This window comes from Urocitellus parryii, chromosome 3, assembly GCF_045843805.1.
Source record: "Urocitellus parryii isolate mUroPar1 chromosome 3, mUroPar1.hap1, whole genome shotgun sequence".
Taxonomy (NCBI): Eukaryota; Metazoa; Chordata; class Mammalia; order Rodentia; family Sciuridae; genus Urocitellus; species Urocitellus parryii.
Genome location: NC_135533.1, coordinates 23,174,418 through 23,199,639, shown reverse-complemented (window position 1 = coordinate 23,199,639; position 25,222 = coordinate 23,174,418). Strand labels below are relative to the sequence as shown.

Genomic DNA, 25,222 nt, shown 5'->3' with positions numbered 1-25,222 from the left:
ACTTGATATTTTAATTCTCACTTTTTTTTTTTTTTTGTTACTAAGGATTGAACCCAGGGGCATTTTATCTCAGAGCTACATTTCCAGCTCTTTTTTTAGAGAAGGTTCTCACTAAGTTGTTTAGGGCCTCACTAAATTGCTGGGACTGGCCTCAAACTTGTGATCCTCCTGCCTCAGCATCTCAAGCCCCTGGGATTACAGGTATGCGCAATTGTGTCCATCTCTAATGATTTTTATTTTTACAATGAACCTTCTATGCAGTGTTACATGTGAATGCGCTGCCAAGTCATATCACTTGAGATTCGTGGTTTTTTTAACCTCAGGTTTTGCTCCCCAGGGGAATCTGGCAATGATGGGAGACATTTTTGGTATTATAACTAGAGGCTGCAACTGGCATCTAGTGGGTAGAGTCCAGGGATGCTGTTGTAGCATCCCACAATGCACAGGATAGCCCCCCTCCACAACAAACAATTTTCTGGACCAGAACTACAGTGTTGAGGCTGAAGAAACTGGCTATTGAGAAGAGGTGTGCAAAGCTTTTTGCAAAACATCAGTAAATACCTTAGGCTTTGTGGGCCCACTTAGTCTGTATTCAACAAACAGCTCTGCTACTGTAGCACAAAAGCAGCCAAAGATAACAGCTAAACAAATGGGTGTGGTTGTATGCCAGTAAAACTTTATATACAAAAATGGGTAGATTGTTTGCCAGACTCTGCTCTAGAAAACTCTCAACTTAAAGAGGTGGCTCTTCCTTACCACTGTAAGGTTAAGAAACTGAGCAGTTAGAATACTCTGGAGCTGCATTATTCAGCAGGACTTTCTGCAGTGATGAAAATTTTCTCTACCTGTACTGTCCAAAACAGTAACCACCAGTCACATGCTAGAATGACTATGGGAATAAATTTTTCATTGTATTTAAATCTAATTTGAATTTAAATGACCACTAATGGCTAGAAGATGCTGGATTGGGAGGCACCAGTCTGAGAATGATGTACATAGCTCCTTAACAGCTAGATACTGAAACCAAACAACTTTTTTTTTTTTTGGATACCAGGATTGAACCCAAAGGCACATAACAACTGAGCCACATCCCCAGCCCTTTTAAAAAAATATTTTGAGAAAGGTCTTGCTAAATTGCTTAGGGTCTCACTAAGGGCTGGCTTTGACCTTTAAATCCTCCAGTCTCAGCCTCTGAGATTATAGGCCTGTACCACTGTGCTCAGCCTTTGTTTTCCCTCTCTTAATCCTTGGGTTGGTGGGTGAGTTTTTAAGGTAATGACAGAAAATGCCAAAGAGCAAGCAAACTAAAAAGATTCACAAACTCTCCATTTTACACATAAAAAAACCCAGGTACACAGAGGTTAAGTAATTTGCCAAAAAGATTGGATTTCAAACCTGGGCATATCCACTATGCTACCTCTGTTAATGGATTAAAAAAAAAGGAGAGGGGGAATGTTTCAATTTTCATGATAGCACAAGCTCCCCATATCTCTGCAGCAAAACTGTACAACTTCTTGGGCAGGGGAGCCAAAGCCCACGGCTTAGAGACAAATCCACCCCTTTCTACAAGTGCTAGTCCAGCAGGACAAGCTCTAAGAAGACCATGTTTGGGCGTTTCTATGGTCCTTTCTAAGAAGCAATATGCTTGTTTTTAAGAGGAAGTGACCCACACTAGTGACAGAGCTAGAGGCTTCTGTCACTCAGAAGGATTAGCTGCTGACTACACCTACCAAACAACAGAAATCCTTACCAAACAAAGTATAGGTTCTGTTCTCTGTAAGTAATACCGAGAAGTGCTTCAGGGCTATAGAAATGCTGCAAACAATATACTATATAACCAGAGGTTTCCTGTATCACAAAAAGAGATTTTATACCCTTTCCTACTACCTTTAAGTTTTTACAAGCTACCAATAAGTGGCTTTGCCTATGTGTTTGTTCCAAACAAGTAAAAGAGCCCTTAATTATTGGTTCTTGCTTCCTGTGTCAACACACTTTTGATCCATTTTTACAGCTGCACTGAGTCACATCTACAACGAAGAGCAGAAAAGGAAAGTCCATACCTTGGCTCTGGGTGAAGATGATAGCTTCTGCAGGCCATCTTAAGATGTTCTGGTCCTGACCACTTTAAAGCAGTGTGGCATTCCTCAAAGTGGCTAATAAGGGTGCTAAGAAGCCACAGTTTTCCCAAAAAGGAACATCTCTCAGATGTGCAGATAATCTGCATTCAAGCTAAAGATGCTGCAATGGCACAGTGGCACACACCTAAAATGCCAGCAAATTGGGAGACTGATGGTAAATTCTAGGCCAGCCTCGGCAAGACCCTGTCTCTTTCTCTTGTGTGGAGTACTAGAGATCGAACCCAGGGATCTGTACATGCTAGGCAATTGCTCTACTCCTGTAGCTACATCCCCAGCTTATGACACCCTGTCCCAAAATAAAAAATAAAAAAAGAGCTTGAGATAAAGCTCAGTATACCCAATCTAGTGATTATAGTCAGCTGGCTCCATTTCTGGCTGCCCTATTTTGTACAAACTGTCCCAAGATCCCTGAGAAGCACAGTCTATGATGAGCCCTAGACTAAATCAGCAGGTATTGAAGTGTGGTTCTATAGTATTCATGTAATATTCTTACCCCAGTTAAGGAATAAAAACTATATATTCATATTATTTTTTTTAAACACTCAAATCATGATTTCTCATCAAAAGCAGCATCATTTACCTCACTCAATCTACAGCAGTGGTCCCTAGGTGAGTCTAGATCTTAGCTATGAGTTTATCAAAATCACCCACAAAGCTCTTCATACCTACCTCAGGGCTTCCAACTAGGACTGGCTGGCCTTGCATGCACATGATACAAATATCTGAGCACAAATGAGCAGCCAGGGTCACTAGTCTATGCAGATCCTACCCCTAAAGACCAAACTGGAAAGGTGTGGCTATTTGTTTGCAGGTTCTTTGGCTTAAGAAAACACAGGTTTGTCAGCTGAGCTGAAGAGGCTATGGCTGAGCAGTCTTTCCTGACCTCTTCTCTCTTTCTGCATACTGCAATCATCACCACCCTCTTCAGGTGGAGGTATGCCAAACCACAGGCAGGAAAAGGTGGATCCATTAAAGCAGCATTAAAAGGCTGATTTAGAGAATGGTAGGACACACATTGCTTAACACACTGTGGAGAGCAAGCAGATTCCATTAGGATGGAGTTTCCAGCAAAATGCAGGTTGGTTTCTCAGTGGTGAACAATGAATGAAAACCTAAAGTCTAATCTTGGGCCTTTCCTGACTTACTCTTTGACCTTGGGCAGGTCTCTTCCTCTCTGCATCTCAACTTCTGCAAAAAGAGAAGTATAACACTGCTGTTCCTTACCAGGAAGTATTACACATTGCTAAAAATGACTATAACATCTGCCACAAACTACACTAAGGAGCTACACTAAAATATTAATACAAATGTAACATCTCTTAAGAGTAGAAATTTCAGCTACTGTAACCCTTAAGGATTAAATGTTAATTAAAATGAGTCACATAGAAAAACAAAATCATACTAATTCTTAAAGTAAAGCCACCCTACCCCAGGTGATTCACAATAAGATGGCCTATCGTCTTAAGTGGAAAACACAGGAGGAACAAATAACACATCCATGTCTTATTCTTGGCTATTTATGATCCAGTGACCTTAAGTTATTTCTTCGTCCTCTATTTCCTTTGAACATCAAAATGGAAAATTTGGTAAAGTATGCTATTTTCTTGAGGTTATATTCCTATGGATGTTAAAGCAGGACACAGTCTGCCCACCAGGAAAGCAGGCCCCACTTAGCAAGCAGGCGGTCATCTTGGGGACTTTTATTTGCAGGATCTTCACTTGTTATATAATAATAATAATAATAATAATAACATATACATATATATATATATATATATATATATATATTTTTTTTTTTTTAAGTTACCAGGGATTGAACCTAGGGATACGTAACCACTGAGCCACGTCCACAGTCCTTTTTGTTTTATTTTGAGACAGGGTCTCATTAAGTTGCTTAGGGCCTCACCAAGTTGAGACTGACTTTGAACTTGTGAGCCTCCTGCCTCAGCCTCCTGAGCTGCTGGGATTATAGGCATGTGCCACCGTGCCTGTTTTTTCAGATTTAACACTTAAAAAAAAAAAAAAAAGCTGTGACTCAGATAATACCACTATCATATAATATAGTCACAACCAGGTGTCAAGAAAAATCAAAGCCATTCCTACTTTCTCAAAAGCCACCTAACTCACTCCTCTTTCTACTTCTACTCCCTGTTCTGGATGTCCATGTGCTGCTCCTTTTTACAAACAAAAAAGCAACTTATTTGAAAAGATAGCAGTTCCTGTACAGCAGTGTGAATTCTGAGGTATTTTTAAAAATTAGTTTTGTACTCTCTCACTATGAGAAATCTATTCTTAAATTTTTATTTTACTTATTTTTGGGGAGAGGAATAATCAAGTCATATACTTCTGAAACCCATTCCCTCCTCTTAATAAAAAAAGTGTAGGTTTACTGCAACACCCTCGCCCCTGGGTGCCAAATCTTCAGAGGAAATGTAGTCAGGCTTTCTTCTTATACAACACTCAGTTTCCTGACTTGCCACGAGCTCTAACAAAACATCTCTAGTTCCTCTTCTTCCCAGCCTGTCTAGTCAAGCCCCATCCATATTCCAGCCCTGGATCAAGGCAGCCATCTTCTAGATAGCCTTCAGGGCTCCATACTCTTCCTTTTGTAATCAGGAAAAAAAACTTTCCTTAAATCGGTCAGGTAGGGGCTGGGGTTGTCGCTCAGCGTTAGAGTGCTTGCCTAGCAAGTGCAAGGTGCTGGGTTCAATCCTTAGCACCACATAAAAATAAATAAAGGTATTTTGTCCAACTAAAAAATACTAAAACAAAAAACAAAAAACAACCAATCAGGTAATTTCTCACTAAGGGCAAGTTGCTCTGGTCCAAAACTCTTCTTACTTCAGAAGCATGCTATCAAACAAACAGAATTCTCTGTCCCTCTTCCCTCTGGTGGAAGACTTCTTGCTGCCCAAGAGGAAAACCAAGGGAAGTCTGTTCTGTAATTTAGTGAAGAGAAGGGTTGAAAGGAGGGGAAGAAAATAAAAAATCCTGTTCACAGAAAGGGAAAAGATGCACAAAAATCACAACAGGTCAATTCTCATGGTCTAGAACTGATGATTCCCTCTGTGATTTACACAGAATTTTTCCCCCTGGGTCTAGCCAGTAGAGTTGAACTAAATAAGCTGTGGTCACCTGGGAGTTTCAATCATGTTATTCATATCCTCAATACTAGGGAAAATCAGCTGCCAAATCCCCTAGGCTGACTTTTGCTCATCTTCTAAGAATCTGTTGAATTCTTCATCATCAATCGCAGAGCAAGTCATAAACTGATAAATGGTGAGAACAAAGCCAACCATAAAAATGTCATTTCTTTCTTTAGACAAGTTTTTATTGGCAGGGGGTGGAGAGGCGTGTATCTACTGTATGTATAAAAACCAGGTAGCTAAATTTTCAGTGGTAAGATTGAGGGCTGGGGATGTAGCTCAGGGGTCTAGTGCCGGCTTAGCCTACCTTTTCTTCCCCCTAACAAAGGAAAGGGAAAGTTTGGAATTAGGATAATAAGATTTCCAGAATATGTAATAATTTTGGGTTAATTAACACATCTTCATCTTTTGCTCTTTTTCCAGTTCCTAAGAAGTTGCAATAATAATATATTTGAGTTTTTACTTTCTTACTTTCATCCATAAACATTGAAAAAAACTAAAATTCTTATAATCCTAGTGACTAAGGAAGCTAAGGCAAGAGAATCGAGTTGGAGGCCAGCCTCTAACTTAGTGAGACCCTGCATCAAAAAATAGAAAGGAGCCAGGCACAGTGGCACATGCATATAATCCCAGTGGCTCAGGAGGCTGAGGCAAGAGGATTGCAAGTTCAAAGTTAGCCTCAGCAACTTAGCGAGGCCCTAAGCAACTCAGCAAGACCCTATTTCTACGTAAAATATTAAAAGGGATGTGGATGTGCCTTAGTAGTTAAGTGCCCGTGAGTTAAATCTCTAGTACTAAAAAAAAAAAAAAAAGAAAGAAAGAAAGGGCTGGTGGGGATGTACCCGAGGTCCCTGGGTTCAATAACAAAAAAAAAAAAAAAAAAGAGTACAAAACCTATGTACCTCATCAACCAGAGACTCCTGCATTGTCCACATTTAAGCATTTGTTACGTATAGGGGAAAAAATATCTTGGTAAGCAGATGGCCAACACCCCTTGACGTTTTGAAACTTCAAAAAGCTAATCAGGAATACCCTCAGGTAGGCTGACTTCAAAAGAGAAAAAGTTTTAAGATTTAGAGTAAGATTCTCTAAAATGATTATTTTAGAGAAATTAAATTATCAAGTGCCCACTTCTCTACTGTTCCAAGGGCACACAAGATGCAAGCTGGAACAGCCTACCCATAAAAATTTCCTGTGGTGGGTGCCATAGAACAGGCCCTATTGGCCACAATTCATCACATCAGATTCAGTTTGCTAAATGCTAACAAGCAACAAATACAATGGTACATACCACCACCAATTTGCTAAAAGGCAAATTAAAGAATGTACATAATATGGGGTTGGGGGCTGTAGCTCAGTGGTAGAGCACTTGCCTGGTGAGGTACTGAGTTTAATTCTCAGCGTCACAAATAAATAAATAAATGTCCACCAACAACTTAAAAAAATTTAAAAATATACATTACTACTGAACTGAGAGGGTCTTACGTGTGGATAAAATATACAAAAGGTATGAACCCGTAATCCATGCTAGTTCACGGATCTTTCTTTTTAAAGGTCTCAATGCAGGCAAAAACCAAAATAAATCGTAACACCTCCCTCCTCACAACTCTTCTGCTATTAGCAGGGATTAAGAATTAGTTCCGGTCTGGGGCTGGGGCTCAGTGATACAGCACTTGCCTAGCATGTGTGAGGCACTGGGTTCGATCCTCAGCATCCATGTGAAACAAATAAAGGCATTGTGAAAAAAAATTCTTAAAAAAAAAAAATTCATTAAAAACTTTTTAAAGTGAATTTTTTGCCATATATGCAATATATTTAACATCACTTTGTGGTAGCATTTTGCCTTTTAAGTATTCTAAGATTAGAAACAGGTAGTTCTGTTATGTGTGGGAAAGGGCCACGTCAAAGATGCAGTATACTAAAACCTAGACAAGAGCAGCTATGTCCTCTGAAGTACCGGGTCACCAACATGAGGTGTGTAGTTATGTAACATGGATGATTTTAAAGAAGTCCAAACCCAGTTACAAAATCATTTCCCATTCATTGCCTAAAAGTAACATCCCCACCCAATGTATTTAAATTGCATAGTCTACAGAAGAAAACGAACATTCTTACGTAGATCAGAATGAAGAAAACAGATCTTGTTCATGGAAACCACTGTTCATTGCCTTGTCAATCTCAAAACATTTCTCACCTTACTGAGGTATTTCTTAGAGGTCATTCTAGTTCAAACCTTATGTGACCTTGCTTACCTTAAGAGACTGCAAGCCAAAATACATTAATAGGATTTGTTATTAACCTTTCTGAAATAAGAGCAGTTAATGTGTAATTAGCTAGCTAGGTATTCTTGCAGTTACACTAAAACTCCTTATTAAAGCTTTAATTGCTAGGCAATAATATAGTTGTTAATGCCAAAAAAGAGTAACAAGAGATAATGTCATGCAATCATAAACCAAATGTTCATGCACGGGGGAGACTTTACCCACACATTGTAATCACAAGCAAAGTAAGAGAAAATAAATCAAGGTTACTTGTCTATATAATCAAGAATGAAACTTGAGCTCCAAGAACTACAGCACCGAAGAAAGCAGAACACAGCTGTGGCTATCTTTCAGAACCATCATGTTCCATGATCCACAAAGCCTGGACTACTCCATGATTATAATGCTGATCACTACCAAATGTGGTATGTTTTCCTTCCTTTTTGTTTTTGTTTTTTTGAATGGTACTAGGGACTTAGGGGCACTCCACTGCTGAGCTATTGCCCTGGTCCTTTTTATTTCAGACACAGTATCACTAAGTTGCCCAGGCTCGCCCTGAACTTGATATCCTCCTGCTTCAGCCTCCCAAGTCACTGGGATTAAAGGTGTGCACCATCACACCAGGCTGAATTTGGTATTTCTACTAAATTTCCACTAAGTGTTCAACACACAAACTCCATTTTCCTGGAATAACTAGCTGAATTCCTGAACCACATATTTATACCACCTCTGAAGATTTCCAAGCAAATAAAGGAGGATGGTCAAGGAGCTAACTTGTACTGCTAAACTCAACAAATCCAAAACTTAGCATATTCATATTTCTTCTTTATTTACGATAGGTGACATTACTCCTAAGTACTGAAAATAAACAGCTCTACCTGGCCTCTATCTACAACACTCAGAATTGACATCCAGCCACTTCAAAGGCAGGATGATGTCTGTGATTCCAACATGCATGGATCAAAAATACTGAATACTGGAGTTCTGAAATCTGTTCAAAAGAGTAGCTCTTGGCCAATCAATCATCCATGAGCACAAAGATTTCTTTATCAGTGTGATGACACTATAGTGTCTGGAAACAACATATACTAAATGCAATATAAACCAGTAATTTAAAAAAATCATTACCTTGAATCAAAATTTGAATTATTGGAAGATGTACAGGCTACTTGGCTGAAAAGGTGAGTAGGATGACTACTAAATCTGTTTTAAGTTTTTCCTAATCACCTGGTAAAAATTACTTTGCTTCTCTTGCCTAATCTCCAAGTTCCTGACACATTCCTTCTGTGGTAGTCAACTTCATTTGTCTATTACTAATGTCCTAGATTACTAATGGAAGTAATATCCTACATGTTAATTTTTCTCCTCAGCAAAGATACAGGGAGTGTAGTGTTTACTGGCTAGCAAGCCTAAACTTAAGAATTTTATAAGAAAATAGTCTTTCCACTTTATTTATAGAATCCACAATATAAGTAATTTACCAGTCAAATGGGGATGATCACAATAAAGGCTGGAGAGAGAAACGTTAAGTGCAAGTGTCAGCGTGCATAAGATCACACTGCACTGCAGTGACGGTGCTGCAGCCCCAGGAACACAGCTAAGGATAAAACATGTTTTGGAGAAAACCAGAAAATGACAAAAAAACGGGGGGGGGGGGTTTAAAAAGCAACCCATGGCTTAACACTCTTTCCATCAGTTCTTAAAAATCACATTTGTTTTTGAAACTGAAATCAAGATTCCCTTGGCTGCATTTTAAGTTTTCTCTTGCTTTTATCACAGCTGTCTGCAAGAACAGAAAGGATGGTAAGAAAAGATGCTATCATGCAAGAAGCCAAAATAAATGAATTTTGTCACCTGCTACTTTCCTTTTAAAGTCACAAGAGTAGCAATAGATAACTTCAAACTGATGACAAGCACCTTTATAGAATTAACTGTATTACCCACTATAATCAGTTCTCTTGCAAAGTTAAATAAAATTAAAAATTACTGGGTAATTAAACTATGATTATGCCAATTTTGAACTTCTGAATGAACTAGCTGCACATTCACTTGGCAAAGAGAAAACAGGATGCTAACAGGCAATGTGTCAGATGGGCTTCCAGAAGTCAATTTTCTTTGGGGAGACAGGGAGGATTAAATTTACCATAAAGATGAACACTTTTTAAAATCAGGCTACGGTAAGTATAAATCTAAAATTTATACTACACATATGTATACCCATTGCACAGTACATGCCTGGAGCAAAGTGAACTGCAGGAAATTTCACAATCAACTCCCAGCTACTCACCATATTATATAGTAGGGGTAGGTGCTGAAACAAGTTTCAGGTGCCATACTAAGCCTTTTGCTTTTCAGTTGAAAAATTATGCTAACATGCCAACTTTCTCCTGTTATTATTAGTTTTTTTTTTTTTTTTGGTCATTTGAACTACGATTCTCTCAAAAATCAATGTAGGAAATGAGTGATTCAGAACTCGCCAATTGTGTTCTAACCCCAATGCCAGAGGGTTTAGCAGTTTGTAATAAAAACAATTCTAATCAAGATCAGGAAAGTCTTTAAACAAACAAACAACAACAAAAAAAACACCTTCAAGGTCATTTGAACCAACTCTTTTCACCAGTACTGTGTGTTATTGAGATTGAGCCCAGGGCCCACCTCTAAACTACATTGTCCCCCATTTTTATGTTTTATTTTGAGTCACTAAGTTGCCCAAGTTAGCCTCAAATTTACAATCCTCCTACCTCAGCTGAGATTTCAGGCCTGCACCATGGTACTTAGCTTATACCAGTACTTCTATATATATTATACTAGCCTGCTTCTAAAATGTCTCATGGAAGAAATGCTGAATTTTCTTGAGAAACTGTTGGTATTGAGCAAAATATCAGAACAGTTTTCCCATGCTGAGTATATTTTTGATCAAACTCTGAAAGGTCTTGCTAAGTTGATGAGGCTGGCCTCAAACTTGCAATCCTCGTGCCTCCCGAGTTGCTAGGATTACAGGTATAGCCACCATACCTGACCTGTGGTTTAACTCCTTTTGCTTATTAAATGCTTTGCAAGCAAATATAAGTATTTATCATTTTATAAATGTGATAAAGCCTTAGTCATGTTGGCTTCTGCTTTCAAATATGTTCTGACACTCACACAGCTGATAGAAATGTGAAGATGATACAGCAACTTTGGAAAACAGACTGTCATTTCCTTAAAATGGGAAAATACAGAGTTACCATATCATCTATCAAACTCACTCCTAGGTACATACCCAAAGAAATAAAAACCTATGTCCATGTTGAGATTTGTGCACAAATATTAACCAAGGGATTACTTATAATAGCCCAAAGTGGAAATAATCTAAATGCCCATCATCTGATAAGCACATAAACAAAATGTGGTAACAATAGAATATTATTCGGCCATAAAAAGGAAATTATGATACATGCTATGTCAGGGATGGGCCTTGAAAACATTATGCCAAATGAAAAGAATAAGTCACAAAAGAACACATATTATATAATTCCATTGATAAGTAATGTCCAGGACAGATAAATCTATAGAAATAAAAAGTAGATTAGTGGTTGCCTAGAGATGGGGGGGATGTTGGGGGTGGGAATAACGAAAGACATGACTTTCCCTCATTCCCTATGCAATACCAGGGGCACTTTATCACTGAGCTTCATCCTCAGCCCTTTTGATTTTGAGACAGTCTCACTAAATTGCCAAGGCTGGTCTCAAACATGTAATCTGCCTGCCTTAGTCTCCCAAGAACTGGGATTACAGGTGTGTGTCACCATTCCCCACGAGTTTCTTTTAAAGAAAATGTTCTGAATTGTCTGGTGATGGTTGTTCATAACTGAATATACAAACTATTGAATTACACATTTTCAGTGGACAAGTTGTGTTTGTTAATTACAATAAAACAGTTACTAAAAAAATTGTTCTGAGACATGAGGTGTTTGAGAATCAGCAAACCTCTTCTAGAAAAAAGGTTTTGATTAAACTAAAACCACTGTAATTGAAACCAGCTTGCAGTATCTTGATGTGTATACATTTCTAAAATGTGAATGTAGTTTGAGGAAAACTACATCATTACATCAGATATTCCAGGCAGCCTGCCATGAGACTTTTTTTTTTTTTAACAACCCCCCACAAAAAAGTCTTAAAAGGAATCCGTTTAATCAACTTCAGAGTATATGTTCTCTCTTGTTGCTTCATCTTCTTAAGCCATCATCTCCCTAAAACACGCATGTTAAAACAGTACTTGGGCATGGTTAATTCATTCATTTAACAAATAGTCGAACCTGTCCTGTACACCAGGCATGGTTTTAGGTATGTGAATGTGTGTGTGTAGACAAGCAGCAAGACAAAGTCCTTACTCTTGTGGAGTATTTAACTCAATAGGACAGGAGAAACAATAAATGAGTTTTAAAAACTTATCTAAAGCAAGGTACCATATCATGGAGTGGTTAGGAAAGGAGGCTTCTCTGAGGAAGTGATGCTTGAAGTGAGAAAAGAAGGTACAAACCACACAAAGATCAGGGAAGAGAACTGCAAATAGAGGAAATAATTCCTGAATAGAGAATGGGGGGAGGGGTGTTAACTGTGAGCTGGTGACCAACCCTCCTCTGTGATTCTCATTCACTAACAAGCACAAAGATATCTGGGAGGACCAAGATGCCTTACCCACCTTAGACCATTAAAATGTCTCCTGACTCTTCAACTAAAGGAAGCTGTTTTTCGTCCTTTAGCAACTGACTCACTCACTCTTGCAAACCATAATGGACTGTGTGAAGAGTCCCAGGACTTTTAAGATAACACATGCACCTGACAACTTTTAAGGTAGGAAACAAGCTAGCAGCACAATAAATGAAGGTAAAATCAACAAATACAGAGTACAAAGTAAAAGTAGGCCAGAAAGAACCGTAAAATGTGAGGGTATCCAGGATGAGTGCCAACAGGAGAATCAGAGGAGTTTCATGGGGTGGAACCACCAGAGCAAGGAATGTCTAGCCTGAGAATTTGGACATATGGGTAGAACAAACAGATTCGCTTTTATCTCTAACTTCAAATATACTTAAAAAATATTTTCAGCTCCCCAACCTGGTCACAATCTCAAGGAAAAAAGGCTTGATACTTCTCCTATCTCTGTGATTTTCAGTTTAGTATTTTGCAGAGATGGGCCATTCATTTGTTCATTCACTGCAAGAGATAAGTTATTAATTTCAGCCCTAAAGAAAGGCTAAATAAATTTTGCTTCATAAAGAGCTTGTGGCCTTTGAAAGAAATGATTCCTGAATACCACTTACTACACCATTCATTTCATTTCAGAGGGACATTCCTAAGAGTTTTCCCAAAACTAAATCATATTACATATAAACAGGGATCTGCAATGTGCTTCTGAATATAATACACATATTTAAAAATTTCCACATGTACTTGTGCCTATATACATATGCCTTAAGTTCAGTATCTCAAAAATATTTTAAACTTGCACTGCTAAACTGAAGCTTTTTTTTTTTTTTCCCACTCAACACACTTTATCATCCAGTCCTTCAAAATCCCTTCCCGTCCCAACAAAGCATCTTAAACCAGAGAAGAAAAACCAACAACATTTTCTTAGGCAGCATCTCAACACCTCCAAAAGGTATTCCATGGCCAAACTCACCATAAAGAGCTGTCCAAGTTTGATTAATTACATCTAGACACACAGTTCCTGACCTGAAACAGATGGAAAGAATGGTATTTTTTAAAAAAATTAGAAAGTTAGTTGCATGTATCTGGCAACTAATTTTATTTATCATGAAAACACTTTTAATAGATCCTTAAATTTAAAAAATGGGGAAAGTATAATGAGGAGCAAAATATTTACAAGGTCATAGGTGTCTCCTTACAGACTGAAAAGGAAAAATAATTATAAGAAGCCAATAAACACCTGAGCCAGGTGGTTGGAATTAACATTGGAAACAAGGGGCAGATAGAGCTGTGATACCCTGATAAACACAAATTTTCCCTGTGTTTGATTAAGCGTGTGCATACCCTGAAACTAATACAGAAACGGACAAATCCAAATTGAGGGAGAACTTGTAAAATAAATTATCTATAGTCTAAATGAAAGTAATTTTAAAGAAATATGACAAATAAATGTAATATGTGGTTCTGGACTAAATCTTTTACTAAAAGGGGAAAAAATGCTAAAAAGTACATTACTACAATATAGCAATAAACTAGAGTATTACATTAAGTTCCTGAATCTGGAAACTACTTTGATTACTACATTTTGTTGTTAGGATGACTGATATGCTGAAATATTAAAGCACAAAGGGACACAATATATGTACCAAACCTACTCACACAAAGTTCAGAGAAATCTCACAGGTAAGCTTTATGAGGGCAAAATGGGATACTGTGAAAAGTAAAAACTGCAGTCCAAATGGTCATGCTTTCTAAATAGCACTGGAGAGGGACACAAAGGCTGCACTGGGACCACTTTAACATATCATTAACACCACAAGTAAAGAAAATGAAAATGAAGATTCAGAACTGAAACGAAACTAGTCATTCATGGTTGCTTTTCTCTCAAGAACTAAGAAATACATTCATGGGCTAAAAATGGCAAATCTGTATGCCAAAAACAGATCTCTGAGCTGTGTCTATATGATGAGAACTAAGATGTGAAATATTGCAAATGTTAGCTGGATATCAAGGGAAGTGAAGGATGCAGGCATGACAATGGAAAAAATTAACAATGTACAGCGAACCAGAACTCAGTGGTTTAGAAGAGCATATCCCTAGGACTGTACAGTTTAAATGACACTCATAGTCCACCTCCCCCATAAAATCCTAGATGATAAATACAGATTATTTCATGACCAGGAGAGAAAAAGGAACTCTAATCAAAAGCAGTTGCTACTAAAATGTAAACATTTTTAAATAGTTACTTACGCTTCATCAATGTTGGGATGGAAAATTTTATTCATGAATCCTGTAAAAAGAGATGTTAATTAGCAGCAAAAAGTATCCAGAGAACAATGAGTTTTAAAGTATGTCAGAAACAACTTCAATATGATAAGGAAAAAGGTGATAATACTCATAAACCAATACTTTCAACCTTAGATCATTGGCTATTGATAAGACTATATTCTGTTGGCTCCAATTAACTAAAATATATGAGAGTTCTAGTAACAAACAAACAACTTTCGGGAAGTAATGAAGCTTTATACAAAATAATTTTAAAAGCAAGTGCTTCCTAAGCTATGAAGGTACTTGCCCAAAGATTTTTTTTAATACTAAATGATTTACAACTAGTGTTATGATAAACATTAAGAAACTTCACTGACAACCCCCCACCACACACACACACAGTTTTATTGTTCAAGCTCTAAACTTTAGGTTCTGCACTTGAACTTCTCCTTCTGAGGCTCATTTACCATCATCATTAGGCTACACCTTGTACGGAACATGAATGAAGCTGTTGAAATGCTGTAGGAACACCACTTGCAAACCACAAAGGATTTCACAAGAAGTGACCAAAATATTTCCTTTAATTTTGTCTACTCATTTAAGGAAACCCATCTTGATTAAAATTGAGGCAACTAAGAAATTAGGCAAGGAGTTTTAAAAAATTCTTCAAGATGGCTGTATCTGTCAGGGATTTTTTTTCCCCTAAAAAACAAGTACAGATTTTAATGTACTGCTGTTTAAATTGCAAGGAGAAATTATTTTTTAACTTAGAATCAATGATTTAAGCAATATTTGTATATGCAAATGACAATACTCTAAAGCAGAGATCTACTGTCAAAGCTGTCATATTGTTATTTTTTCCACTTTATTTCCTTATTTAGGACTCTCTTATTCCATTCCAAACTTGCAGTAAATTCAAGTTCCTTAGTGCGGCAGTTTTTGCTATTGCTGTGCCCCAACCCCACCTTCCCTCACCTATCCCCACAGGTTCATTCCCTCATTAGAAACATAGCAGCAACACCTACATGACAGCAGTTGTGCTTTTTTAGGGTACAAAAATGAAACAATACACCATTCTCCAAAAGGTCACTAAAGAAGGACAAGAGCCAGGAAGAAATAAATGCAATGTGTATAAGGTATGGACACAGGGGGCATGTGGAAAGGGGAAGAGTCTTAAAGATGCAGAGAGGCAGCACCGCAAGTGCTGCAAGTGAGCTGCCATGGATATTATCTCCAAAAATCTTAGAAACTTTATTCGAATTAGCAATTGTGGGAAAAGAATACAAAACCTCCAATATTCCAGTCTTTGATTGCTCTAGCTACTCCAAGTACTAATCCTGCTTCAATTTCTGTTTTTATATTCTTTTGTACTCTCTGTACTGAAACAGTTTTATCTACTATAATGAAGAGTGTTTAAATTCTTTAGATGCCCCCCACCGGCCCCAAAACAAAAGCCAGGTTCAATATTAATTTTTCATTAAGGAAAATGAAGATGTTTCAAAGTCTAGACTTAAGATGTATGTATTTTATGAAGAGATCATAATAAGCTGATAGAAATGGTCATGCCTAAATATTAAAAAGCAGGGGGAAAAGTTCCAGATGGCCATAGTTATTCATAGCAGCATTGTTATAAAAGCCTAGAACCAAATTCAACCTCATGAACACGAGATGAGCTATAGAGTACCCATATACTTGGGAGTCCTATACAGCCAAACATAATCAACTAGACCAATATGCACTAACTTGGATAGAGATGAAGCTCAGTTAAAAGAAAAAACACATAACAATTATATAGTTACAGCATACTAAAATAAAGCAATAATTCTTATCGCCATGCTTTAAGTATGGAAAAACATATCAAAGTTGTAAAAGTATTTCATGTAGGGTACAGGGCCATGGTCATGGTGGGAATAGGGAACAGAAGAGGAAATAGCAATTAAAAATGATTTTATCTGTCACTATATTCCTTTTAAAAAGGGACAAAGTGCTTGTATATTATTTACTATTTTTTTAAATTTTTAATACAAGCATGCACATAGACAAGAAACAGGAAGCAAATATGAACAAAGATTAGCAGTGTCCAGTTCTTGATGGTGCAGGCCTTTTCTCCCCTGCATTTTCCATATCCTATCACTCCCTCTGTCACCCCTGTACCAGAAGTGGGATTGAGGAGATGTGAAAGGCCAGTGTCAACAGTAGTCATTTTTGAGAGACTCCCCCATGATTTCTCTCTTCTTTTGACTCTCCTAAATTTCTACAATGTGTAATGTCAATAGTTAAACAAAAATCACTTTCAGTCTGGGTGCAGCAGTCCAGGCCTGTAATGCCAGTGACTTGGGAGACTGAGGTGGGTACATCTCAAGTTCAAGGCCAGCAAGGGCAACTTAGTGTAACTATCTCAAAATAAAAAAGCCTGGGGATGTAGCTCAGTGGTAGAGTGCTTGCCTAGCATGAGTGCAGCCTTGGGGTTAATCTCTAGTACAAAAACAAACAAAAAACTCTTTAAACAACATCAAGTCTTCTAAAGTAATCTAATTATACATGAGTTAACCAGTGCTGAACCCTTTTAAGAGAAAGTTATCATGTTCACATCTTAATTTCTCTTGCTTAAAACAATTTTGGGGGAGGGGAATGGTACTGGGGATAAACCCAGGGGCCTTCTACTACTGAGTTACGGCTCTAGCCCTTTTCATTTTGAGACAAGGTTTTGCTAAATTGCCAAGGGCAGCCTCAAATTTTTGATCTTCCTGCTCAGTCTCTGGGATTACAAGTATATACCACAGCATTAATCAAAAAACCCTTGGGTTCTAAGGCATGTCATCTTCAAGATCAGTTACATAGGAATATGCTGTTATCCCTAATGCAAGGAAACTTTTTTTTTTTTGGGGGGGGGGATGGGCACGGTGAGGCCAGGGATGAAACCCAAGACCTCACTTGTACTAGGCACTACCACTGTTACTCCCCGAGCCCAAGAAACTTTCTGAGGATTGGGAAACAATGTTGGCCCACCATGTAGTCTAACTAAAGAGAATGGTTCTACTATGGGAAAAATATGTTCTTTTTTTTTTTTTTTGGTGGTGCTGGGGATTGAACCCAGGGCCTTGTGCATTCTAGGCAAGCACTCTACCAACTGAGCCATACCCTCAGCACCAAGTAATATATTCTTGGTACTTACTTAAAATCCTGCCTCTGTTAGAACCCTTAAAACTAATACCTAGTGGAGAGTATCTATGGCAAAAGTTCCTGATGCTGGCTATAGATGAGAATCACCTGCAGAAACAAAATAAGTGCTAGGTTATAAAGTGGCTAGTGTTGGGGCTGGGGTTGTGGCTCAGTGGTAGCGTGCTCACCTAGCATGCATGAGGCACTGGGTTCGATCCTCATCAGCACATATAAATAAAGACAATAAAGTCCATCAACAACTAAAAAAAAAAAATTAAAGTGGCTAGTGTTATAGGAAGGCTGGGATAGGAGTTGCAATTTTAAAAATGATGGTGAGGAAAGGCCTTCCCGAGAAGATGCCTTATTCTGAAGGAGGAGCAAGAGCACCAAGGGGAAGAACATTTACTCAGCCCAAATGCTCAAGTGCAAAGCATATCAGGAGTTTGCTTAATGCATTTGAAGGTCAGCAAAGGCATTAGTGACACTGAAACGGAATAAGGGATATAAGACCAGAAGTGGGTCACAGAGGTGATCAGCACACTGAGGGCTCTTTTACATTCTGAGGGAGACAAAGCCACTGAAGCTAGTGTCTGACATACTAATATAGTATCCATATCATTGAATTAAAAAAGAAAGGCTAGTTGGAGAACAGCTCAATCAACTCATAGCAGTTCAGTGTTGGGGAAAGAAGATGAGGAATGGCTGGTCTCACATAAAATGGAAAGGGAATCCTAGAAATGAATTAAGCTTCAACAGTTTGATGCCACAGGGCACCTTAAAGGTGTAAGTCAAGAAAACAGCTGTGGTAAAGAACTTTAAATGTTTATCAAAACTGTCTCTAAAAGATTAAAGTGCTTCCCTCATTGACCATGGCCTGGAGAATACATTTGGAATCAATATAGGTTCTACACTGTTTTCAATTAAATCTAGATTTGGCCTGGTTGAGTCTAGAAGTACATAGTAGACAGGCCCAAAAAGGACTTAGTAAACATGCTTTAGTAATAAGTGAATTGGGCCCTGTCCCTAGTGCCCTGCAAGACTAAAATACCATATGAGCTCTGGAACAGGGCAGAAGCAGACAGCAAAGAGCAAAGTACTACACAACAGTTCTAATCCCAGTTCTGCTCTCAACCATAGGCCCTGGGTCAGTCACTTTACTTCTGGGGTATGTTTCTTTATCTATAAAGAAAAATAGCTAGATTTCCAAAATTCCTACTCTTATTCTATTTCAAAAGGTCCTATCAGCACCAAAAATCTAGGAGTTAACTATAACTATAATGAACAGAGTTCTGAGACGAGAGGACTTAGGGAAATGTCCAATGCTAAAGACCTTAAAGAAAACTGATCTATAAGGCAGCATTTTTTAGTTATGAAAGTATTGTGGAGAATACAAAACAAAACTACCACAAAGAGCTCTAAAACCTACTGACAATTTCAAAGTAGGTGAAATCAGAGTTTGTAACCTTGCCTTTGAGAAGACACTGCTAGACCAATGCTATCAAAACACATTTTCTAAATTAAAATGACCTCTCCTTATTCCAAGCTTTTTTAATTGTTTAAAAGAATGTATCCAAAGTAAGTCCACGAAAAGGGACATGTCTCCTTTGCATTTGTTCTTGGACAAGCTGTGAGCAGTATTTCTGGCATTCATTTACATTCTGGACAACGATGCCAACAATGGAACTTCTGGACCAGGATGGGAGACTGGGAAAGAACAGGCTAGGAATTCAGAGAAGGAACATTCTCAGGACCCAGTGTTTGCCCTGGCATGTTCTCCTTCCTTTTGGCAAGGGTATCACCCCACTAATGAATATGTCTGCAAGAAGAAAATTTTCCCAACACTTGTTTCCATTCAACCAGGAACTATTTTGAAGATATTTTAAGAGAACATATTTTGAAAAAAAAAATTTATTTCTTGGAAACATGATAAAAGGAAGCGGCAAGTCTTTTTCCTTTTTTTTTTTTTAGTGCTGGGGATCAAACACAGAGCCTCAAATGTGTTAGGACAAGCATTCTACCTGAGCCCATCAAATAATTTTTAATCTATATGACTTGAGATTTTATTTACTACATTTTGTAATGATATATTTCAGTTATCTCCACCAGAGAAAATGAGAACTCCTTTAAATCTTCTGGATATTATTATCAGGCACTGCTCTAGCTACTTATTAAAAGGCGGGGGGCTAGGAATAAATATCTAGCTAGGAGAAGAAATCCAAACCATGCTTAATTGATGCAAAACTATCTTAACACACACACACACACACACACACACACACAAATTATTACAATAGAAAACTATTCTGTGCTTTTGCTTATTCCACTCCAATACTCAACTGCTCCAGAAGAGAAAGTAAACATCAAGAAGCCAAATCATGCTGAGAATTGGTTTTTATTTCAGCTTATTTATTTTTATGTATTTTTTAGTTATACATGGACACAATATCTTTATTTATTTTTATGTAGTGCTGAGAATCAAACCCAGTGCCTCACACGGATGAGGCAAGTGCTCTACCACTGAGCCACAACCCCAGCCCCTTATTTCAGCTTATTTCTATATCCAACCCAAACGAGCTCTGTACAAAGTTGTACACACCTGAGTAACTAACTTCTAATGTTGAGGTAAATGTGTGAATAAATGAGATGAAAATTAATCTTTTAATTTTCTGCTTTAATTTCCTTTATTTGAGGAGGGGATATTAATTATCAAATTTGTGGGTGATGAAATATCAATTATCTATCCAGAAACTTCACTCAGAATTACCTTGACGATAATGAGAAGTTAGCGTGTTTCCTTTGTCACTTGTCTAAGTCTACCCTAGTGGAAGCTGATGAAAAGTGCCAAAGGCAAAAATGAGCTCCCTTCCCAGGAATACAATGGACCTATACTAAGATGGTTAAAGCAGCTGTGGCCTGATGTAACAATGGTAAGTTTATGATTACTGTGTGAAAACATTTAAGTCATTCTGATATTTCTACCTTTAGGACAAATGCCCACATAAGGTAGACTATTCACAACCAAAATGACTTAATTCCATTTAACTAGGTATGACTGTCTAAAACATGTTCAGGGGCTAGGGTATAATTGAGTGGTAGAGCATGTACTTATTAAGCACGAGATCTCTGTGTTCAATCCCCAACACCAAAAAGAAAAGAATCTATATATACTTATTAAAGATCAGACCTTGGCCTGGGGACATAGCTCAGTTGGTAGAGTGTTTGCCTCACATGCACAAGGCTCTGGGTTCAATCCCCAGCAACACACACACACAAAAAGATCAGACCTTATCTTCCCATGTAATATCTCAGACAAAAATTTTTAAAGGCTAGTAACTTGGATCTCAGTTCCTAACATGGAGATGACCTGAGTCAGAATACTGCAGCTGATTCAAAGGGAAGTGATGCTGCCAGTCTCATCTGTGACAGCCAGAGGCTGTGTCTATTAGTGTGCATTAGTGCACACTCTAACAAATTTTTCATCTTACCTCAGAGAGCCAGGCCCAGCCTGCACCCGGGCAGAAGTCTCTTCAGAGAGGTGGGCCTTTCCTACTCAGGAGAGATGGACCTGGGCTGGTCTCTTCTTGGGTGAGGAACCAAGCAAGGAGCTCACTCAATGCCCTGTGTCATGGGAACTTCTGAACTGATCCTGTGTGTGTTCAGGAGAGCTAAACTCAACAAGGGGTCCTCTTTTCTGTTTCTTCCTTTCTCTCTGATAATATGGAATCTGAGGAATGGGCTGGATGGATAAGAAAAGTTCATTTATATCTAAGAAAAGGTGAAGAGTTATCCTTCAACAGCATAATCCTTCTACTGACCTAGCAGATCATCACAACCTTAGCTGTTTCATTTTTGGAAGACTGTAACCTCTTTCCCATTTCCAGAGTTTATCTTTTAGTCTCTTGGTCTTTTGTATAACCATACTGTTGGAATCCAGCAGCAGTTTCATGGCCAGAGGCAGGACAATATAGAACACATTGGACTTGAAATCACAAGACCCAATTTCAAGTCTCTACCACTCACAACTTACTTCTTTGACTTTCTGTTCCCTTATTTCTAAAACCAGATGAAATAATGTTCTCTACATATCATAGGACTGTCATGAAGATTAAATGAATTAATATGTGGTCTACATTTTCTAATGATATATTCCAGTAAGCATTCATTGATGTTAGTTTCAGTTTAAAGAGTTTAGGCAAGTAATTCCACCTCACTTTCCTTATCCTAAAAATGAAACTATCTGCCCTATGCATCCATCTCTTAAGCCTTTAGGTACTGTTAAGAATATTAGAGGATATTTTGATTCAGGGAATATGCTTATAATCTTTTCACACTGGAAATGGAAAATATAGTTACTCTATAATGGTTTTTTAAAAGACCATTCTGACTGCATTTGGTATGGTGAGAAAATGAACAAAACAACAAGAGAATGGAAGGCAGATTCTGCAACAAGTAAGTAATGATATATCTCAGCCTCATTTTTTCCCATCCTTCAAATGAGGCGACTAGATGACCTAATCACTAAAGTTCCTTTTAACAATATGGTTTTCACCAATACCAGGAATATAAACAAATCTTTAATCTGTGTGAACAAGTTTTTCAAAAGGAGATAAGACATTACTCTTGTCGTTTTTGACAGAAATTCAGTTTAACTAAAGAAAAAGAAAGCCAAGAATACATGTTTCCATTCTGATATCAAATCCTAAAAGGAAAAAAAGTGGACTTAATACCAAAAAAACGTCAGAATAACCAGCTCAAAAAGCTAGAGGTCACCCACTCTAAAGCAGGCACCCAGGCAGCAAGTAAGATGGAATTTTTATATAGCAATGGAAAGATTATATAATAATGAACTGTCAAAGGCAGAATTCAAATGGACATAAGTCAACTTCCAGAAGGAAATGGAAAAGTCCTCTGATGGTAATAAGCAAAAGCAAGGTTACTATCAGAGGAGGAGAGGAAAAACTTGTTTGTCCTCTAATAGTAAGATGAAAGGAAATGGATTTAGATAATGCAGATCACTTAAAGCAGGTTTTCATATCAATAAGGCCAATTTGACCACTGGCTTTTTCCCTAAAAACTTTAGCATCTGGTCCCTAAGCCTCTCTTCACTCAAATCCTGTCCTTTTCAGTCACATTACTATTAAGACCACACATCTGACACCCTGGCATCTCAGTTCCTTATACTTCTCTTCAATGACCTTTCCTCTCATTGCACTTCACATTTCCCAGAACATACCTTGAACTGTTATCCCTATAAAGAGTTCTACCTCCCATATCACAAATTCAGACATTCCCTCCCCTAACATTGTCTCCTGTCCTTGTGAAGGAGCTTCCTATCCCATGAACTAGTCTTTTGCCTGTGAACTCCAACTTATGGATCCATTTTCTACCTGCCAGCACTCTAAACTTCACTGAACCTCTGTCCTCTGTCCCTCTAAGGTGATGAAGAACCATCACTATTACCACTCTGCTCTAGCAATCCTCTGAAAAATCCCCTGCTCTCTCCCCTCCAAAATGCCCACCCAGCAAATCTACAACTGGAGCAAGTCAATCATGCATACTCTCTCTATATTCATTCCTCAGTTCCAAGGGAGAGTGGTTCTCACCTCCTCCCCTAGAATCTGCTCAAGTCCCTACTCTAAAATGGCACAACATTTGCATATAAAGTGTATATGTATGTGTGTGTGTGTGTGTGTGTGTGTGTGTGTGTGTGTATATATATATATATATATATATATATATATATAAAGTATATATCATGTACTTTATGTCTTCTCTCATAATATATAATACAATATACTTGCTACATTGTTACACTGTATTTTTCAGGGAATAACAAGAGAAAAAATGTTTTCAGTATAGATGCAAATTATTTTTCCAGAATATTTTTGATCCATGGTTGTTGGTTGAATCGATGGATAAAGAATCTTTTGGGATGGGATTGTAGCTCAGTGGTAGAGTGCTCGCCTAGCATGGGCAGGACCCGAGTTCGATCCTCAGCACCACATAAAAATAAAGGCATTGTGTTGTGTCCATCTACACTTAAAAAAAAAAAAAAATCTTTGGATTTGGAGGACCAACTATACTTGGACATAAGGGTGCCTGCCACTAAGTAGAAATTCATTCACTCACTTATTCAAACATTCTTTGGAATAGGCAATGTTATCAAACCCTAAGTATTTGCTGGAGTGAGTGCTATCAGTAAAATAGAGCCGGAGCTGCCTTAATGGATTTCCTATCTATTGAACTGCCAGGGAGGTATGATGTAAATAAACAAATATATACCAACTTGTCAAGATAGGCTCATCAATTACCTTCTATGAACTCCACATCACCTACAACTTTCCTCTCTCCTTTCTCTAGCATCTTGCTCCCCCCATTTCTCAATGAGTTTTTCACTTGCTTCATTCTGCAAATTTCCCACTTCCTTTTCCTCCCTCATCCTTCTCTCCTTGCCCATTTTAAGATGGGAGCCAACTGGCAGAACCCCCTACTTTCCATTTCTAAAATCCTCCCTGCATACATATTTTATTCTCTTTCCTCAACAGCTCACACCAATGCTCATGCTCTTGCCAACAACAGTCCTCTGTGCTCTGACCTTGCCCTTTCCTTTCCAAAGGCATGGCTCCTCCAATCCTCCTTCCAATTCCCAGCATCACCAAGCTTCCCTCTTTTCTAGACAACTCCCTACAAAGAACATTTAAATATCCTTCCAAATCTTCCATTAAAAATTTAAAATACAGACCTACCCTACTTCTTTTAGGTACGCTTCTCCTCAATTTGGATGGTACCCTTAATATAGCCAAATTTCCATAAAGCTACAAAGATCTAGACCAGAGCTTCTTAATATTATTACCATTACTATTAGCTCTAACCCGGGCCTCTTTTTTGAAGAAAAACATGGAACAAGGCGATGGGGAAGAACAGAAGAATCACAAAGAAAATCTGTTCCTGATAATAGCTTGTATAATTTTACTTTTACCCTGTCACCCTCACTTTCCCCATAGCAGTAGAGTGATCATTTAAAAATGAAATCTGCTGGGCACAGTGGTGCACACCTATAATCCAGTGACTCAGGAGGCTGAGACAGGAGGACTGCAAGTTCAAGGCCAATCTGGGCAACTTAGATTCTGTCCTAAAATAAAATAAAAAGGGCTTGGGATGTAGTTCAGTGGTAGAGCATCTCTGGGTTCAATCTCCAGTACTGCCAAAACATTAAAAACCACCACCACAACAACCACAACAACAACTTAACCTTTTACTCCTCTTAAAACCTTATGACAATCTTTCCATTAAACAAAATGAAATTCACACCTTTAACCTAGCTTACAAAGCCCCTGCCTATGTTTGGGCCCTATATTACACCTCACTTTCTACCTAGCCCCCATCAGCCAAGTGCACTGACACTTGTGGTTTCTTCTGCTTGGATGCTCTTTCCCTAGTCTATAGGGATCAGGCTGGCTTATGTTTTTATTTGAGTTTCAGCTTAAGTTTTCTTTACCAGAGAGGCTTTCCTAAATATGTAACCCAAGGTAGCTATTCTATTACATCAACTCTCTGT

The 25,222-nt window shown here is 38.1% G+C and overlaps 1 protein-coding gene and 1 non-coding gene across 2 annotated transcripts in view; both read right to left on the bottom strand.

The window, feature by feature from the left end:
• Positions 1–25,222, bottom strand: part of Ube2h (ubiquitin conjugating enzyme E2 H) — a 104,906-nt gene that overhangs the window by 9,196 nt on the left and 70,488 nt on the right. The window contains exons 4-5 of the mRNA XM_026392788.2: positions 14,485–14,524; positions 13,208–13,260 (exon numbers count right to left, since the gene is read on the bottom strand). Coding sequence (XP_026248573.1) covers positions 13,208–13,260; positions 14,485–14,524 — 93 coding nt within the window. The remainder of the gene's footprint in view (positions 1–13,207; positions 13,261–14,484; positions 14,525–25,222) is intronic.
• Positions 17,575–17,653, bottom strand: Trnas-aga (transfer RNA serine (anticodon AGA)). The gene has a single exon. It is a non-coding gene; the product is annotated as a tRNA-Ser (tRNA).